This window comes from Rhinolophus ferrumequinum, chromosome 5 (genome assembly GCF_004115265.2).
Source record: "Rhinolophus ferrumequinum isolate MPI-CBG mRhiFer1 chromosome 5, mRhiFer1_v1.p, whole genome shotgun sequence".
Classification (NCBI taxonomy): domain Eukaryota; kingdom Metazoa; phylum Chordata; class Mammalia; order Chiroptera; family Rhinolophidae; genus Rhinolophus; species Rhinolophus ferrumequinum.
The window spans coordinates 30,509,697-30,526,109 of record NC_046288.1 but is presented as its reverse complement, the minus strand read 5'-3'; the positions used below and the strand labels follow the sequence as shown (position 1 = coordinate 30,526,109).

At 33.8% G+C, this 16,413-nt stretch overlaps 1 protein-coding gene across 1 annotated transcript; it reads right to left on the bottom strand.

The window, feature by feature from the left end:
* Positions 1 to 265: 265 nt before the first annotated feature.
* On the bottom strand, positions 266 to 16,213 carry ALB (albumin). Its single transcript, XM_033106291.1, has 15 exons — positions 16,086 to 16,213; positions 15,332 to 15,389; positions 14,363 to 14,495; positions 12,739 to 12,950; positions 12,084 to 12,216; positions 11,202 to 11,299; positions 9,477 to 9,606; positions 8,351 to 8,565; positions 7,032 to 7,164; positions 5,861 to 5,958; positions 4,668 to 4,806; positions 3,804 to 4,027; positions 2,451 to 2,583; positions 1,730 to 1,797; positions 266 to 440 (listed from the first exon to the last, which is right to left on the bottom strand). The coding sequence occupies exons 1-14, from the start codon at positions 16,162 to 16,164 to the stop codon at positions 1,756 to 1,758; spliced, it is 1,827 nt and encodes a 608-aa protein (XP_032962182.1). The 5' UTR covers positions 16,165 to 16,213; the 3' UTR covers positions 266 to 440; positions 1,730 to 1,755.
* Positions 16,214 to 16,413: the final 200 nt, after the last annotated feature.

The window sequence follows — 16,413 nt, the reverse complement described above, 5'->3', positions numbered from 1 at the left end:
TAAGGAAAAGCCATTTATTTTATATACCTTAAGTGTACCACAATCTTTATTCTTTTATTCAGAATTATCATAATGTTAAAATATTACTTTACATGTTGATAGTCCAAAACTGAGAAGAGTATTGATGTTTCTTTTAATTAATTAGCCCATTCGAAACTAGAAGTCCTCCACTGAAGTGAGGAAAGAGAAAACAGTGGGACTTTCACAGAACCCACAAAGTAATCAGGATGGCAGTCATTCTTTGAAAAACAACAGTCCTTTACCATTATATTGGATTGTTTTTATTTTTTTATTAATTGCAGAACAGAGAAAGGAGGCTAAATGTTTAAAGAAATTTGTGGGCTTTAGACAGGCTGTTGGTTGTACATCAAATGAAAGGAAAAACAGATGAATAAGTTCTGGGTCTTCATTTCTCTTTCGTTTTCTTATTCCAGGGCAAGCTGGAAAAAAAATAAAATAAAAAATAAATACAAGTATTGCTTGTAAAATGGTGTGTGTTTTCCAAATCTATTTAAATGAATACCAAATTGCTTTGACTGTCTTTCTGCAATGCCCACCAATGATAATAATTCAAGCTTGCCCTAGACTCATGGCAGCTGAATTCTTTTGTTGGGCTGAGGGAAAGGACACCCCAGTAAGCATTGCAAAGTCTCTCTTCATCATTGATGTCATCGGACTTCTCAAGCTTCGAAGTCACGGGCTTTCCTCATCACTCCTCAGAGTTATTTCCTTAATGCCTATTTCTTACCTAAGTTAATTACAAACAGACAAGGTGTCTTCTTCAAGTTAGACCTCTAGGAATAAAATCTTGATGTTTAGGACTAAAACGAATCACGTTTTGAAATGACCAAATTCCCAGCGATTCAAAATTGCTTCCTTGCCTGAATGCACAATACGCAGGTGTTCTCGTGTGGGCAAAGGGTAAGTTAAAATCCAGTCGTACAATAGACATTATAGTCAGTTTGCAAAGCATGGAAATAATTCATGCTAAACAATAGCTGGACACTTGCTTTAAAAAAGGAAAGTTCATTCTATTCTTTAATTTCCCCCAAGTATTACAAGCAAAATGGATATAACATGTTTATGGTCAAACATCTGAATTTTAAAGTGGGTCTTCTTGTTATAAGAAGAGAAAATTCTATTAAAACTCAGCATGTTGACACACTACAAACTTAGAGCAGATTATTTACAATTAAAAGTGAAAGTTCATATAAGATAGATCCATCATATTCTCCAATTAAATGAATTTGTTATTGAACTATGAGGTTGAACCTCATAGTAAAATGAGGTTCAATGTAAAATCATTGTCAGTCACCTATTTTTAACCTACAGAACTGCTCTTTCATATTGTCCAGCCTAAACATACCCCACTGCTGAGCCATGGCTCAGCTGAACTGCTCCATCTACTGTGTCACATTAGGTCAGAGCAGGACCGTGATTAACTGTCAAGCTCTGGTTTGAATTTTGAATTATGGCTCCACCTCTTACTAGCTGGGTGATCCTTGGGTGAATTATTGAACCTATGTGTTGATCTGTGCTTTCATTTTCTGATCTGAAAAAATGGGAATAATAGTGGAACTTTGGCAACTATTTTGAGAATTAAATAAGTTATATATAAGGCGCTTAGAACAGGGCTTGGTCTATGTGGCTTTTAGCAAATGGTCAATCTTTGCTATTTTAATAATAAATATTATAATTATTATTATTTTTAAATCCAAAGTATAGTTACCTGAGAAGCTTGTGATTGTGTTGTTTTTATGCTAAGGCAGCTTGACTTGAAGCAACAAGTTTTGGACCCTGAATACAAAGAAATGACAGATTTGGGAAAAATATTAGCATCACTATTATGATAAAAAATTAACATTTATACAGCCATTGGTGATTACAGAGTAATTTTACATATATCACATCCTTTAATTCTAGCTTAGTACTAGAATCTCTAGAAGGAAACCTACTGAAATCCATTGTCCCCAAAGGAATAAAAACATTACTGTCACGTCATAGGGGAAAATATTAAATGATTCACCCATTTAAATATAAACTTCCCTACTAACCTGTAAAATCAAGTGCTCAGATTCAACCAAATCACGAACTAGCACTTTTAAAGAAAATGCTTAAATAAGTTAATGTTTTGATGTACTGATGTCTCTACCAAAAGATTTCAGAACTTCCAAATACTTCTATCTGTATTCTGAAACATCACAACTTTGGAAAACGAGAAAATATTGCAAACAGTAATATGCTCTAGCGCAGCAGGAGATTAAAAAAAAGAGAGAGCGAGAAAGAAAGAAAGCTACTTAAATCATTGTGTCAGACCACTGTATGTAGACTAAGACCTCTGCCCCACAGGCACAGAATGTCCTGCAGGTACATAAACCCCCAGGCCCTAGCCTGATCAGGTGCAACAGCAAAGGAAACCAGACGTATTGAAATGGAGGCGAGTCCGGCACCTCCTCAGCAAAGCAAGCCTCTTTGTCAGCAGCTATGCAGCACTTCTCCACAAAAGCGGAGAAATCCCCCAGAACAGTCTTCAGTTGTTCCTCTGTCGCCTTGGGCTTGTGTTTCAACAGCTCAACAAGTGCACTGCATGGAATCAAAACAAAATAAAACAGGGAAACGTTTACTCGCATAAAGAGAAATGGAAATGGTCAAGACAAGAGTGCTGCTGTTTGAGATTGTAAGTCTTGGAGCCAGGTAAGTCTGAGCCTGAGGCCCACAGGCTTACCACTGTACACTTCAATATTCTCAGTGGTAGAATGAGGAACATAAAATCTACCTTCGTAGGATTTGTAGAAGGATTGAATGAAACCATCAATGTAAATTGCCAAACATGTTTAGTGTCAACAAATCTCAATAAATCTCTTTTCAGTTAAATCTTTGGAAAGGCGTATATCATTGCAATTAGAAATTTTTCAGGTTTTGAACGTTATGCCACATTGAAGTTTACAGCGATGTAAGAGCTAAAAATGATGTTTAAATGCTTAATTATCTTAGACTATATTTAAAAGCTTCTAACCTGAGAATCTTTATATTTGGTCTTTGAAATTCGGCCCTTTGAAAGTGAAGAGTGGGGAGACCTTGGGAAATCAAATTATTCAAACTCATGGGAGCTGGTGGTTCTCTTTCATTGACATCTGTAGAGATTCTAGTGCTTGAGAGAATATAATATTGCAATAATATTGCAAAATATAATATTGCAATAGTTTTGCAACATTATTCTTAGCCTATGGCCATGATCAGAACCCACCAGAGATAATAGTAACTTTATGTTGCATTTCTAACCCCTTTTGACAGCAGTAGGGAGTCAAGACTCAGAACTCGCATTTCTAGATGTTTTTCATCCAAATTCCATTCTCAAAAGTTACATCTTGGGGGGTTTGTCTCGCCTGAGGGTTGTCATAGAACAAACTTAAAATTATCTTTTTTGCCTAGAAATAAATTCTCCTATGGTTTCTACTAACAAATGTGCTATCTGAAAAAATGCATCAGTTGATTGTTCGGCTTTTTCTATTGGACCTGTCCTAAGATATTATTCTACTGAAGCTTTTATTCACAAAATTATTCTGAATGATTTCTAGGCAAGATTATAATATAGTTTTGTTTGGGGTTTGTTGTTGTTTGTTTTTCCAAGAAAACAAAAACATATCCATTTTATTCTTGACATTATCACCTTAACAAGACCAATACTTAAATATTCTTTTCTAAGGAATATAATCACACTACTTCAAAAAAAGTTACTCATTTCAAGGTACAGTTTTCACTGTCAAGACTACAAATGCATGCAGTAATGAAATACTCCTCACGTTTGTTTCTTGAGTTGTTTTTCAGTCTCAGGAAGTGTGCACACATCTGCATGGAAAGTGAATGTGTCAGCATTAAATGCTTTGGGAACATATGTCTCATCGACTTCCAGAGCAGAAAAGCATGGCCGTCTGTTCACCAAGGATTCTGTGCAGCATTTGGTAACTCTTTCGCTCACTGGTGTCTTCTCATGCAACACACACAACCGGTTCAGGACCGCGGACAGCTAAAGAAAAGGGTAGAGAGCAGAAATTTAAAAGAAGCATAATTAAAAGTTTTCCATGAACTTCTACTTTCCAACGGACCAAATGAAGTGTTCTATTTTAACTAGCAACATTGAATCCAATGTTGATTTGAGGCAGTGATTTGCTTATGTTCAGAACTACAAATAATAAGGGACATTTAAAAGTCTCTTTTAAATGTCTATGTTTTAAGAATTCATTTGTGAAAATATTTGATTAAAGTAATTTGGGATGAGCCCTAAGGTATGTGTTGGAGTGGCAGAAAAACAGCCTTATATTGATACATTAAGGGAAAGACTCCAAAGAAAGTGAACATTTTTTTAATGCCAGGATAAAACTGAATATTCATGAAATTTTTTCCAAAACAATTTATCATCTTTAGAATCTTATCTAAATTTTCATTCTGATGGTCAGGATAATAGGGGATCAAGTCCTGGCTTCCACTACCATATGTACACATGCACATATACACACATACACAAACACACACACACACACACACACACACACACACACACAAACTCACACACACGTTAGTTCACTCCTGCTTCTGAAAGTTAGGTTTGTCAATATCCAAAGGCAAAAATTCATCATTATTAACTTATTATATTTTAAAAGACTCACATAGTCTTCAGCACAACCCATTCTTTGTGCTTCAGGAAGCTTACAACACCTGGTGCCCACTACTCCTAGTTTTCTTGCAACTTCCACAAGAGTTGGAGTTGACACCTGGGGTGCTTTCTTGGTGTAACGAATTATGAGCCTGTAACAAAATATTCTGGGTGTTTTCAGCCAAGCAAGAAACTTTTTTTTGTCTAACATAGTTTATAAAGCAAAGAACACTTAGCCAAAATCAATGTAAATGATTTCCATTCATAAAATTATCTCCATCTCCAGGTTGGTGGGGCAGTGTGGGGGAAAACCTTGTCCTAATTAACTAGTTAAGCCTAATGGTGAATTGCACCTGTGCTGTATAATGTTAAGAAGGTGACTTAACTTACTATAGTTCAATGACATTCATATATTTGTTAATTGCTTCTTTCTTTCAATAAAATCTACTGAGAGCTTAACATCAGCACTGTGCTAAATTTGAATGATATGGATGAATTTTCTCATTTATAAAATGGAAGGAAAGAAACCTGACTCAACAGGGATGGTACAAGATTAAAAGAAATAAAGTATGCAATCAACCTGGTGTGGTATCTAATATGTAACAATCCTTTATTAAGAATGCCAATCAACATTGAAAGTCAATGCATGACTGTAATCTACTCAAGGGAAGATGCTTGTTCACTGTGGTTCTAACTGAGGTTCCCTAGCACCCACAGTTAGAAGAGTGCTGCCATGTGTAAGTTGAACAATAAATATCCACCTCATGATGTGTCCCTTATTATCTTTACCTCCATAGGTAACACTCAACTAGACCAGGACATTAGTCTATCGACTTATATGTTACAATACTTCTTTCATACTACTTATGAAAGGCCAACTATTTCCTTCTTTGTAAAGCACAGCTGTTTTTTGTTTGCCCATAAAGTATTCCATAACCATCAAAGGGCATCCTCAGTTCCTATATCCCAAGATTTAGTATTTTCCCTCCCAGTCTCAAGAGGCCAGTTTTTTAAACTGCACTCAAATATAGGCCTCTTCATCCTTTTCAACTCTTTTATCTCTCCTTCTCCAGTCTTTCTTCACAGAGAGGGATTAGAAATATATACTGTATTTTCAAGATTAAAAATTCTATGATAGGTGGTCTACATATTAAATCAAATAATTACAAATTGATCAAGAAAAAAATAGTAAACAAAAATACGTACGCATTCTGGAAGCCATACTCTCCAATTTTTTCGAAAAGATCACAGTTTTCTTTGACTAATTTCTGAGGCTCATCCACAAGAGTTTGAAGTTCATCAAACTGAAAGATAAACGAATTGTGTTTACAAGATTCCACCTGAGGACCAGATGCAGACTGTTTTTTACCCCTATAGGCAGAATGATATCCTTCTTTCTTTCTGCTCTAAGCCATGTAAATAGATCTTTGATAACAAATCTTTTATAACATATACAAACTGTATAGTATAAGTGATTAAAAATACTCAAGATCCGGAGTGTGACTGCTGGCATTTGATCCAGGCCATCTGACTCATTTTCTAGTTGTGCAACTTTACTTCCAATCACCAAGGTTTAGAAACCTCACCTCTAACAGGGGATGGAGATTGTGCTCACCTCAGAGAATTACTCTATAAACCACCTGAGCTAATGAAATTAAAACAGTGCCTGGAACATAATAAAAGCTCAATAAGTGATAGCTATGATTGTAAGCATTATTATTAATCCGTCTCTCCAGTTGGATTCTGAGCTCTCTGAAATTAGAGATTTTACCTTGGCCATCAGTTCCAGCACGGTGTCTGGGCATCAGTTTGTAGAGGAAAAAATGACTTTCCTCTGATTCTAAAGTTTGGAAACCACTATGTAAGTTAAAAGTGCTTAGTATGCTAAACATGCTAAATATGCTAAAAATCCTCCAGAACAAATTTCCTCTCCTTACTTAATTTCTTGTAAAATCATTCCTAAGCCTTCTCAAAAAGATTTGAAAATATTCTAAATGAACAGATTCACAACCTTCCTTAAGAGGCTAATTATTGATGCTTGATACATCTTGGAATCAGGTTAACTTTATATCTAAGTTAAATCTCTTTTAATTAACATTTACTTTACTTTGCCTTATTTTGTTCTGAGGAGTGTAAAAAAGAGAAAGCTTTCATAAAGACTGCTCTCCTCAGATCTCTTTTTCTAAACTATTCTAGATTGTATTAACCATTCTACTTTAAGCTACTTTTTCCCCTTAAATGTCTAAGAGCACAAAATTGAAACCAACTCAAGAAAATATCTAAATTGTACTATATAACATTTTGCATTATTTTTCTTCCTTGCTATTGGCATGACCACTCGAAGAGCTCCATTTTGTTTTTCCTTTGAGAAACCTACCACTTTAGAATAGCACGCATGAGCATCAGCAGTGGCACAGCATTTCTCCAGCGTAGCTTCATATGCCTTGGCAAGTCTCAATAGCAATGAGACAGAGTAATCAGGATGCCTTCTTGCGTATTCATACAAAAACCTAATTAAGATGAAAATCACACACACTTAGTTGAACAAATAAGCAAGAAAAAAAATCACACATATTACCACAAAAGTAACTTATAAGCCAAAGGTCTCAATTTGATGAAACCCCATGCGGTAAAGCTTGGTGGCTAAAGGCAAGGGGGTCAGAGTTAAAGCTACCTTCATTCAAACCCTGGCTCTGCAACTTATTTTACTGTATCCCCTTAGGCAAATTATTAAAACTATCAGAGCCTCAGTTTCCTCCTCTTTAGAATGGGTATAATAATAGTATCTGTCTCGTAAGGTGAGAACACATGAGAAACACATGACATAATCTATGCATAACACACACTGTCTGGCACATATTAAATGTTTGATGATACTTATTAAGTATATTTTGTTTGATTTGGACTATACCTCAAAAAGGTTTTGATAGATAGACAGATAAATAGAGATACATTCTTAAAACTTTCTTTGCCCTCCCTGAGTGAAATTTTAAAGGGTATACAATTTTATGAAATATTATTTAGTGCACAGAATACTATTATAATCTAACAACAAAAATGCAAAAGTTTATCTCCACACTGACTTCCATATATAATCATTTATTTTGGCATTTAATTGTATGATGCCTTGCCATGCTACTGGACTTTTGATCTTTCCAAATATAAAGCACTTGGTAGTCGACTCCACACTTCTATTTATACTTCTTGCTGCCATAAGATAGACAGATATATGATTGACGATAGATGTTAGATAGATAGATAGATAATAAATAGACAGATATAAAGATGTATTATATATATTCACATATATATGTTATGGTAATTCAAGAAATAATCCTTGAATGAATAAAAAAATAATATGTATATAATTTATATATACACAAACTGTGTGTAGAGGTGTTTCCAGAAATATCCCTAAGGAGAAGGAATGGGGAGGGGGGGGTAAAAATAGAAACTTTTACTAAGTACTTTGTACTCTTCTATTGGTTAAGATTTTGCCATGAACAGTTATTTTATGACAATTTTTTAAAAACCAATTAATTTTTTCCAAAAAATGTAAAGGCTGGGAAGTAGAAGGAAAAAGAAGCACTGTAGGCAACATGGGAATTATAGCAACGCTAAATCAAAGCCTAGAAGAGCTTCCTAAATCTTCAAACCATATAAAAGCCATGAAAGGATAATTCCTTATCTACTTACGTGCCCAGGAAAACATCTTTTGCCTCCTTATAGTTTGTGCAAACATCCTTATCATCAACATAATCAGTAGTTAATGAGGGCAGGTCAGCAGGCAAATCATCATTTTCCACTGAAGCAAGGCAGTGGGATTTTTCCAACAGAGGCTTATCACAGCATTGCTTCAGTTTACTGGAGATTGAATCTTGATTGTCACACATATATTTGGCAAGATCTGCCTGTAAGCAAGTTGATGAAAATTGTTCAACATAAATTGACATTACTACACTTTCTTTTCAGACTTTTATTGTTGGTGGAACATGTCCATTGTATTCTAAGAACAGACACTTACCAACCTGCCTTCTGTGAACATTTTCAGTCTGTTCTTCTAAGCCTGGAGACTCAGATAGAACAACTAAAACATTTCCACTCAATTAAAAACTAGTCAGCAGACCACGTCAGTTATTTATTAATTTTATATTTCAACTGCTAAGATACTTAAGTTTTTTAATAAAACCCAGTACTGTTTTCCCAAATAGTCCCCAAAATTAAGTGCAGGCATTTTGAAACCAAATAACTAAATAAAGTGTGAGCGATTTTTGAAAAATTAGTCAAGATCATAGTCACAGGCCCTACTTACACATGTAAAATATCTGCCTTAAATTTTCCTGAAAATGTTATGACAGATTAGGATCCTGGTATCTGGTCATATACTGAACTTTTAGAAAAAGACACATCATGCTATAAATATTTGTATATTTAACACAGTTAATTAAGGGAGAATATGGCGGGGGGGAATTACATAATTTCCAAAGATCTCTTCAGGTACCAGCACTTCTCCAACTCTACCCACCTCCTAAAAAAATCTTAGAAATCTACCTTTGTAGCTGTCCTACTTCAGTTTAAGCCTTTGTTCTCAGAGTATGACTGAAAAGGATTTCAAATTAGTGAAAGTGTTTATCAGATAATTTAGTGAGTGGGATAGCCAGGTTTACCCCCCAAAAAAGTACCACTAGGCAGGGAAAGGACTGAGCAGATTAGGCATAGAAGACAATTTCAATTCACTGGCAGCTGTCACCACTATATTAAACAAATTCATTCTAGCAACTGAAATATGTAAGTAACAAAGAGAATACTGAGAATTCTTTACCCTGTCATCTGCACATTCAAGCAGGTCACCATGGCAGCATTCCTTGTGGACTTTGGTAAGATCTGTCACTAGCTTGGAAACCTCCATAAAATCAGCCTTGGGAAATTTTTGGCTCAGGCGAGCTACGGACCTAAAAAGAAAATTCTCCCATCAAAACTTTATTAACATGCAATATTTTATGTGAAAGTACCAGGAAAATACCACTTATAACAAGAAAACTCAGGACAAAAGAACATATAGAAATAATTTGTAAAATTTATTAGTTCTTGTTTTAGTGCTAGCTCTGAACCATATTGTTATCTTAGGGCAAAATGTTTCCTTAGGGCAGAATTATCCATTGTAAGAGTGTGTGGTGGACAGAAAGAAGTCCAGCAATTCATAAACTCAAAAATCAAAGAGGGATTCTGAAAGAGGTGGCATACGTAGGAGCATCAGGTTTGGAGCCCATGTCTGACTTCCAGATCTGACTTTGTGGCTTATTAGGAGTATGATCCTAGATAAGTTATTTAGACTGTCTGAGCTGCAGCCCCTATAGAGTCACAGCAGTATGCTAAATCAGATTATTGTGAAGATTAAATTAGATAATGCATATAAAAGCCTTTCATCAACTGGAAAGTGCCATACAAACTCCAGTGACTTTTTTATACCGATTAAAATACATTCTCCCTACCTTCTGAAGAACAAGAACAGAAATTTCGTGACTTCTACAAAATTAGGGAGTTTTAATTAAGCATATTTTTACCAAGAAATTGACATAGCACAGTCTCTAAGCCCTATGACAAGATGTAAAAGGCAAAATATTCACATGCTAAAAATAAAAAAAAATATATTTATATTGATAGTAAGTACACAGCTTTAGGTTAATCAAAATGCTTTGAAACAAACAAACAAAAAAATATTCACATGCTTTCACAGATCATTTCAGAGTTGCCTAAATCTTATAAAAGATACTTCTTCCCCCAAACCAATCACAGTGTGTTTAACTGTGTATTATTTCACATTGGGTTGTTTTGTTTATTTATTTGTTTGATTTTGGTGGTTAGATGGTAGAGTTGATAAGCAAAGATAGTTCAAATGATGGTTTCTAAAGACTTTGCAAAATGTCTATTGTTTTCAATTTGTCTTCTGTTTGTGTTGATTAATTGTTGACTAGCAAGTGAGGGATTGGGGGAGTGGGTGAAATTGTTTGTGGTTCAGATATTTAAGGATATTCCTAGAACTAGCTAAGTAATATAAAAATATAGGCCCAGGCAAAAACAAGAAATTAAGAACAAAGCTGGAGCTATGAGAAAATGAGAATTAACTTTAATGGCTGAATTTAATTATCAGAACATAAAAGGACAATCAGACACTTTCAGATAATTGCAGGGGGCAGAAGGAGATAAAAATAAAGACCCTGACTACAACTTTATAAAAATAGTGGACCATTAGCATAAGGTCCCTAGTCTTTATAAATAAATGAAGTTTCAATACCATGTCTTACAAGGACAAAAAATATATATCCTCTAAACTCTTTGACTACTTTGAAAAAACTGTGATAAAAAACAATGACAAATTGTCATTCATGCTCTGATTTTCACTTCTGTTAAGATTCTACCTTTTAGACAACCAAGAAGATGTATGTATGTGACAGTACTGTGTGAAAAGCTATAAAAATATACAATTTTGTCAACTGAATCATCATCATTTACATCATTATATAGCACAGAACTAAATTTAAATTACCATGCTTTGAAAGCTCTATCTCCAAATTTTTGGAGACTGGAGCACTTGAGTCTGTCTTTGGCAGATGCGGCCATTACTGTATCCTTCAAAGCATCCATCTGCAAAAAGAAATAATTTTGAAAGTATTAAGAAAACAATTCTACATGAAACACCCCTTCAGTAGTTAGATGAGACTAAGTCAAATTAAATTTTAAAGAGATAAGGTACACCTAAATTCCCAAGTACTCACTATTGGCAATTAATTATTTTACTATGTAGGAAGAGGAAAAAGCAACTGGGTCGTAACGGAAGACTGGGTAGTTACGGGGAATGAAGGAAAAGGTGGAAGAACAGAGTATACTAATATCCTAGGGAATATAATTTTGCTGACTTCTTAATTTTGCATATAATTCATTTCAATCCCTCCTCTACCAACTCTCACATCAATAAACACCCTAGAAAAGATAATGCAGTATATAATAAATATTTATGGAATGGATTAATAAATCCAGGATTCCGGATGCAATGAAATTCTTCACTTTGAATTCCCTTCCCAATAAGAAACCCTCATGAAAAGATAAACAAAAACCGTGGCCCTCTGCTGCACAATTTTACAAATGAGTTTCACTATAGTGACCAGCACCATAAAAAGAGGAGGGATATTTAGACACATGCACAGTGATTCCCTCTTTCAATGCACTTTGACAAAACTTAAAAAGAACGATTGAAGATGTGATGGGCCTTCAATGAGGGTGAAAGATCTTTGGGATGGATAAGAGTGAGGAAGTCTTTTTTGACCAGGTAAAGAAGTTTATATCAGAGACTTTGGTTCCCTAAATCTAGCCATAAGATGCCCCACATCTGAGGTTTGAGGCTGAGCTGGTTCTATACTTCTGGGCATACCTTTGGTCCCAGGCAGGCAGCTTTATCAGCAGCTTGGCAGCATTCTGTTAAAACGTCTTTATATTTTTGAGCATAGTAAAGGAGTTCTGGGGCATAAAAGTAAGGATTTCTTCTGGCAACTTCATATAAGTACCTACATTTTAAAAAAGAAGAACAGGGAGTTAATATTCCTATAGCAAATAGTATTACAGGAACAATTGTAATCAATATTTTCCCCCAAACCCAAAGACATCTCATTTACCAATTAAGCTCCATTTACACATGATGATCTTGCCTTTATCATTCTTCAAGTCAATGAAAAAGTTAAACATATATATAAATTATATATACATACACACATAAAATAGTTAAGTATTGGTGATATAAGGTTATTGACTAAAATGAAATTAATTCTGAGAATAACTAAGCATATATCTTCATAATATTATAATACGTGTCAATTTCAATTTTTTTCCTACAGATCATATCTGGTTTCAATGAAAGATCTTTGATCAAATTTTTATCATGTAAAATTTTATAGTATCAAATATTACTTCTTTAAAACTGTCATTAGAACAAAAGCTTCTAAATCTTAATGTCGAAAATATTTTGTTACAGTGAGTCTTGAACTATTTCATAATTTTTAATTTTGAAGCATAAAAATCTGATTACTTACTGTCCCAAAAACTTCTGTGTATTTTCCTGAAAGGCAGTGCACAAAACATCAGGCTCTGGTCTCACCAGTGCAGGGAGATTTGGGTTATCATCTTTGTGTTTCAGGAAGCATTCGTTTCTCTCAGGTTCTTGTTTTTCACAGCAGTCAGCCATGTCACCATAGGTGGCACGAAGAGATGCAACTGTACACAGTTTATCTCCAAAGAGAGTATGCTAAATGGAAGACAGAAGGCTTCAAATTTCTAGGCAGTATATTATTTTTTATACCCAAAGAATAGTATTAAAAATGCAATATTCTGGTAAACCTTGGTTAGGAAACCATATAAAAATCTACTTTTTTCACAGGTTTAGAGAGTGTCCCTTGATTTGACCATCTATGTGTAATTTTTTAAGAATTAACTGTCACACTATTAATTACAGTGGATAAAACAGAAGGGCAAAAAAGATAAGGAATAAATGTTATTCTAACTTCCACCTGAGGCTAAAGACTAGGAGAGCAATCATAATTTAAAAATCAAGCAAAAATAATTCTCTAAGTAGCAGCTGAATTCACATTAGGGAGGAAAGTATTCAGATAGCTTCTCATTTGATCTGCTTCTTTGTGAGATGTGCAATGTTTTAGCAGATACCATTCAAAAACTGAGGAGTAACACAACATACTATATATTAATTGTTATTGTATTATAATAAAGAATTTGCCTTGAAGCACATTCCATTAAATGAATTATTTACATCACCATTAATTTTTATTATGAAAGTAATTGTAATTCCAGGGAAAATACACTGCTCAAGAGAGAATTAATTCTCAAAAATACATTTTTAAAAATTCATATTTAGAGACATTATATTGTGTGGAATTAAAGTATTGATTCTGGCTTGATATATATATATATATATATATATATATATATATATATGTATATGTATGTATATGTGTGTATATATATATATATATATATATATATATATCGAGAGAGAGAGAGAGAGAGAGAGAGAGAGAGAGAGAGAGAGAGAGAGAGAAATAAGAGAAGGAAAGACTTAAGTGATAATTGAAAAATGGACTTGCCCCCAGAAAAGTATATATAGATTGAATGGTAAGAGAAAACATTAACCTTTCTTTGTATTGAAGACCTATTTGGAAATACCAAAAGCTCAAAATTTTTTAAAATAAATGAATACCTCAATATTTTATTGTATGTAAAAATATGAATATCCCTGAAACAAGGAATACATAGCTATACTATAATTTTTACCCAGGTAACAAAATGAATGCAGAAATCAGTTAAGTACTTTCTGAAGATTAAAAAACATGCTATCACTATTAGCCTCTATGAAGAGAAATCAAACTTCAGATTTTTAAAAGAGACTTTAACAAATTAAAAGCTTTCCATTTAAATACATGATAACCACTGGGTGTGGTCTCCAGAAAGAATTGTTTTTAAAACGGTGGGTATAGCTAGCATGTCTCTATCACAGAAAAAACGATGGCTCTACCTACTTTTGACTGTTGCTTACAAATATGGTCATTTAGTAATAATTGAGAAAACTAAAATGGGACTGTTTTCCCTTTGAAATGCTCAGGCTTACTTAAAAGAAGAACTAATATTCAACATCAGACTACTTACAAGGGACTTGTCACAATTTGCAGCTGACTCATCAGCAACACATGTTTTTGCAAACTCAGTTATTTCATTTGCTAATTTTACATGATCTTCAAATGGGCACTGCTGGAGATACTGAGAGAAGGCTATGAGCACCCTGCAACAAAGGACATAGTAAAATGCAGTATAATAAAATTTGAATATAAAGTATGTTGCTATATTAGACTAAAAGCATATGTTTTATATTTTATACATCGTACTATTATCCAGAAAGCCTAGTCACATCAGCTATCATCTGAGGCTTTCTAAGCAAAGAGGTTATGTATTTCCACCATGTTTAAACATGTGTCTACACGTGAGTAGATGCACACATATATAGCTAACAAGCAAAATGTATTCTAAACAGATCTAATCATTAAGACAAGGGGCATTGCATAGGCCTTTTGACTATGTAAAACAAATTAAAAAACAACAACCAAAAAAAAAACCCAACACACCTCGTTTAATCAGCCTATAGAATGACATGACCTTTAAAAAATAAATTGTTTTCTCATTTTTTAATAGATTAAAAAATACTGAAATGCTCTCAAGAAGCCACAGATCTGTTTGCTAGGTAAATAAATTTAACTAAGTATGATGCAAAAGGGACCACATATTAAAGTCTTTCCCATCATCCAGGTTCAATAAAAGTGCCAGAGTTATATCTTCCAATGCATAGTATTCAGTAGCCACATGTGACTATATAAAGTTGAATAAATTAAAATTAAATACAATTTAAATTTTTGTACCTCAATTGCACTTGCCATATTTAAAATACTCAACAACATGAGGCCAGTGGCTACCATATTGGACAACACTGATATAGAATATTTTCTCCAGTGCAGAAATTTCTACTCTAGAGTCTGGATTCTGATGACAGGAGATTATAAGAATTTAAAAATAATAACCAATGCTATTAGAAACATTAAATTTGACTTCAATATTTTAACTTACAGGCCTTTGAAATGTTCTTCTGTCAAATCCTTAAACCGATGAGCAATCTCACTCTTGGCTGGGGAAAAAACAATATTTATTTAAAACCTGATGAAAACAACTGATTAGGATACTACTTCTTATATGTCTCTCCATTTGACTTAAGTATTCATTTGCTCTAAAATATTGAGCTCTGATCTCTACAGAAAATATTAGGATGACAGTGAACTATAGCTTCTTTTAAACAGAAGCTATTCAATCACCAATGATACTATTTGAAAAATCATTTAAATCATTACATATTTATAGCTGTATATTCATTTTTTGATAAGATCTAATGCTCTTAGTGTCTATTAACAGCTACGGAGAAGACAGTCTGAACGGAAGAATATAATACAAGTTCCCTTTACAAGATTAATAACACAGGTTTTGTTGTTTTTATATACCCATCAAGGTGTTTTGGGATAGGGCTTTGGGAATTTGAAGTTATCAATTATATCATCAACTACATTCTGTGAAGTTTAAGTCACTCTAAGTTCCTTCATATGCAAAAGGAAATTATAGCTACTAAACAATTCTCACCATCTTTTTTTCATTTAGGATGTTAGAAATATATTAATAAGATAAATTCCTGTGGGTTCACAAATACAAAATACCATCATAGTCTAGAAATAAATGCTAAAGAGAAACTTCTTTAAAGATACAGAGTTTACTAAAATGTTCTTTTACTAGGAAAATAAAATAAATTTAAATATTAGAAAAATAGAATTCTTACGTGCATCTCGACGAAACACACCCCTGGAATGAGCAGAGCTGATAAAAAAGACAAGGGAAATAAAGGTTACCCACTTCATTGTGCCAAAGGCTTGTGGGTTTGAAAAAAGGGAAAAGGTAAGATGAATAGAGCGAAATTAGTGCTAATATACTTCTTTAACCAATAATTGTAGATTATTAACTAGACTAATCTTTGTATTTCATTGGCTCCTAAGTGATTACAAAATTCATAATGTTCTTGCCAAAATATTGTTTGACTAAATCCCTTGCGTATGTTTGCCATCTGGAACTGTTTTCCCCACAAGACCTTGTCAATTCATTAAAGTTAT

Coding starts and splice junctions, on each gene's coding strand:
- ALB (XM_033106291.1), bottom strand. CDS start 16,164: ATGAAGTGGGTAACCTTTATTTCCCTTGTCTTTTTTATCAGCTCTGCT. Junction 11,300..12,083: donor CTGCCTGCCTGGGACCAAAG/GTATGCCCAGAA, acceptor TTCTTTTTGCAG/ATGGATGCTTTGAAGGATAC. Junction 1,798..2,450: donor AGGCTTGCTTTGCTGAGGAG/GTGCCGGACTCG, acceptor CTTTGTATTCAG/GGTCCAAAACTTGTTGCTTC.